The sequence below is a fragment of the Mesitornis unicolor genome, unplaced genomic scaffold, assembly GCF_000695765.1.
Source record: "Mesitornis unicolor isolate BGI_N332 unplaced genomic scaffold, ASM69576v1 scaffold20659, whole genome shotgun sequence".
Lineage (NCBI taxonomy): Eukaryota > Metazoa > Chordata > Aves > Mesitornithiformes > Mesitornithidae > Mesitornis > Mesitornis unicolor.
Genome location: NW_010208211.1, coordinates 4,415 through 5,614, shown reverse-complemented (window position 1 = coordinate 5,614; position 1,200 = coordinate 4,415). Strand labels below are relative to the sequence as shown.

Genomic DNA, 1,200 nt, shown 5'->3' with positions numbered 1-1,200 from the left:
CAGTTGTTCTCAAAGAATCCAAAGCCCTGTCCAAATACCACTGGACTAGTGACATCAGCATCCATACCACCTACAAACTATGCAGACCTCACTTTCCTTAGGTGATATATATTACTGAGAATGTCACATGCAAAGGATTAATTACTTTTCTTCATATTGGGGGACAGCTTCCATCCTACCCTTTTTGTCCCCTCCTCCTCCTCCGCTTCTTCTTCCTCCACCTCAGAGTGATGGAATAAGCATTAATAGTGTGTTTCGCTTTAAAAGTCAGCCATGGTTCAGTGAACAGAGTGACATGTTATTTCATGTGAGTAAAGAAACTGATTTAATCTCATTTTCAATGGCTAGATTCCTAGCTAATGTATTCAGGGATATTTAAGCTTTCATTCACTGTAAGACATCTGCATTATATACCGTTTTGCCCTCTGTATTTCCACAGAGCATAGGTGAAAAATTAGCACTTGTCATGCAAGAGTAGCAAATCTCTATATACTCACAGATGTAGAAATATTCCCGGCCTGGCCTGAATTCAAATCCTAGTGAGAAGGGTGTGAAGAGCTGGAACTTTTCTGAGAACTTCAATGGTCCGTTCGGGGAATGCGGTCGATTACACTCCCACCTCTTGAACCCTTTGGAGGTGTGATCGCAGGAGCTGTAGCCATCAAAGTTCACCATGTACAGAACGTAGCGTTCAGTCTTATCTTCTGGCACCGAGTCTTCATAGTGAGGGCAGAACACATCCAGGTAGTCATTGATGCAGACATCAATGTGGTAGTCACCCTGCTGGAATCTGAAATCACAGGAAGAGTTCAGACATAAGCACAGTTAACTCAGGATGACCTTGTTGCAGGGTAACATTCTCATAAAAAGGGCATCACTAATGGTACTTCATTTTGCTCCAGCCTTGCACACTCACTCTCAAAGATAACCCTCAAAATTCACTAGAACTATCAGAGACTGCTTATGCTGGACTATGATCATGAAGCCTTCTGGATAAAGGTTTTGCTCTCTTCTCTTACAAAATAAGTCTTCTGTTAATGCACACCAAGTTATAGGCTATCCTTCCTATGGTCTACTGAATAAGCAAACAGTGTCTGCTTTATTTGATTATGGCTTTTTTTTTTTCTAATTGGAGAAAGAAGCAGTAAGAAGCAAACAAGACAAAAGTGTACCAGCCTCTCCAAATCAATGTTAATATAA

General features: G+C 41.0%; 1 protein-coding gene across 1 annotated transcript; it reads right to left on the bottom strand.

Moving 5' to 3' along the window:
- Positions 1-497: 497 nt before the first annotated feature.
- On the bottom strand, positions 498-804 carry LOC104533941 (ephrin-A5; the record flags this gene model as incomplete). The annotated part of the gene is made up of 1 exon (XM_010192422.1): positions 498-804. A coding segment is annotated over one exon (307 nt), but the record flags the coding sequence as incomplete, so codon positions are not given.
- Positions 805-1,200: the final 396 nt, after the last annotated feature.